General features: G+C 52.2%; 1 protein-coding gene across 1 annotated transcript in view; it reads right to left on the bottom strand.

Moving 5' to 3' along the window:
* The window catches only part of LOC113216171 (uncharacterized), a gene marked incomplete at its 3' end in the record, with an annotated part of 4,362 nt that extends 2,307 nt beyond the window's left edge, over positions 1–2,055 (bottom strand). Inside the window, exons 1-2 of the mRNA XM_052268734.1 lie at positions 1,920–2,055; positions 89–184 (exon numbers count right to left, since the gene is read on the bottom strand). Of these exons, the coding sequence (XP_052124694.1) occupies positions 89–184; positions 1,920–1,959 (136 nt within the window). The remainder of the gene's footprint in view (positions 1–88; positions 185–1,919) is intronic.
* Between the last annotated feature and the right edge of the window lie 84 nt (positions 2,056–2,139).

The following is a 2,139-nucleotide window of genomic DNA, read 5'->3' as shown; positions in this document are numbered from 1 at the left end:
GCCCCCGCCCCCTATAATACAACTCTGGCGAACCTCGGCGCTGAGGGGCTCGGTGATTTGGTCGGCGTCGGCGCCATCGTCCTCTTACCTGGGTCCACGATGGGCAGCGAGGATCCGGGCGACGGCAGCACGGCCAGCGTCACGGCGACCAGGGCCAGGACGAGGGGCGCAACGGTGAGGAGCCCTGGCACAAACAAAGGGCAGGAAGCTAGACGGAGGCGACACACCTGTTGCCAGCACTCGCTGCACCCTCATGGGTTGTCGTAGGGTAGCAAATTTACGAAAATTTTCGGGGAAAAAATGAAAATTTCCGGGGTTTGGGAAATTTGTCCTGAAATATTCCTTACTTCCCCGGCAATTTTCCGCGTTTTCCCGGAAATTTACTTTAATTTTTCGGAAATCTTCAGAAATTTTGTCAAAAACTTTTAGAAAATTTCCTGAAACATTCAGATAATTTTCCGGACACTTTCCAGTACTTGCAACCCTGGGCTGTCAGAGAAACCAGCGAAGGTTGACTGCGAGGTGGCCGCGTTCCTCCTTGAATGTGTTTTGAACACGTCCAGTGCGGCGCGGCCACAGAGTGGTCACGCTCTGCTATGGTATTTCCTGGAGCCGAGATTGCGTCGAGTATTGTGATGGAGCCACACTGCTTGGAATGCGAAATAAGGTTACTTGCCGCCAACCAAAATTGGTGAACCAACCAGACAACAACGACAGCAGCAACAACCAACTCGTTTTTTGTTTTTTGTTTTTTTATAGGGCTCTGCTTCCAAGTATGTCGTATATAGAACCGGGTCGTCCCGTACACACGTCGCGGTGAGAGTTAAGAAGACTGAGTGCTGCAGCGGCGTTAAAGTCGTAAGCCACGTGTGACGCACAGAGAGGTGCACCGTTACTGCTCCCCCTCCCTTCCTCCCCCCTCTCCCCCTCTCGCCCACGCGTCTCCAGGCATTAGCATGGACCACGAAGAATATGGAAATGGGCCACCCGTTATCGAAAGTAAGAGATTGGCGCCGGCAAAGGCCGGGCCCCATAAGAACGTGCAGGCCGCGCGCGCGCGCCGGATCCGACGGCCCAAAAGGTTAAGAGTGTTTCTAGACGTTGGCATGTGCATTTTGGGTGCGGACTAATCAAACGGTTAGCATTTGTTGTTATCGGCTACGTCACTGCCCCACGTTCCCTCATAGAAACGTGTTGTGGCGCATACAAACACTTAAAAGTATCGGTCAATGTAGCTAACACAAAAGTGTGGACTATCACCTAAATTGTAGCGAACGGTTGGACGAGCGTCACGCATTAAGGGAGCGGGTGACAGGTGAAATGTCGCTCACTCTTTTGTACCTGACATCACTCACACAGTCTTCTTCGTTAGTCACACACTTTTGTGCGAGACATTTTGGTGTCCAAGATTTGTGAAGTAGCCTACGATTTGGACAATGTTGAGAGTTGTATTGTATACCCTCACGAATTGAACGTTCCGCCCCATTTAAATTGTAAGTGTTAGATTGTCACTCGTACCTACCAAGTTTAAGACGCACGTCACGAGACTTTGAAAATTTCCCCATGAATTATTTCTTCCTCGCGGCTTATGAATTTCCGTGTGCGTGCACTGCTTACACACTGTTCTAATACGCCGGTAGAAATAAAATGCATAAGCGGAGCATGCACAGGGAATAAATTCATCAGCCATAACTTCATTAGACTTCAGTGAGTAGAACGCTGAATCAATTTGACTATGTCGGCGTATTGTAAAGTGCATAATAATTAGCGGAGCAAGCATAGGAAAATTCATCGGCCATGAGAACAAGGAAGTTCACAAGATTTTAGAGAATACGAAAGACTACTCGCAAATCTTTTTTCGAAACATGCCACCGTCACCGGTCGACGCTGGCGGCGGCGGCGGCAGCGCGGGTACGTACGGGGACGGCGCGGTCCTCGGCGGCACCGGGTCGTGTCCATGGCGGCGTGCTCGCGCGTCGTGCGTCCTCTCGAAGGCTCTCGCTTCACGGGCTCGTCGTCATGCTGGCTCCGACCCTCACGGGCCCTGACACGAGACTCGACCGTATGGGACAGGCTTGAGCCGGCCGGGGCCGGACCGCTACGGGGCATTCCACAGAGAAGCGGCTGGGGGGAGGGGGG

This window comes from Frankliniella occidentalis, unplaced genomic scaffold (genome assembly GCF_000697945.3).
Source record: "Frankliniella occidentalis isolate FOCC.00 unplaced genomic scaffold, Focc_3.1 Scaffold75, whole genome shotgun sequence".
NCBI classification, from domain to species: Eukaryota; Metazoa; Arthropoda; class Insecta; order Thysanoptera; family Thripidae; genus Frankliniella; species Frankliniella occidentalis.
This window is presented reverse-complemented; position numbering and strand designations above follow the sequence as displayed.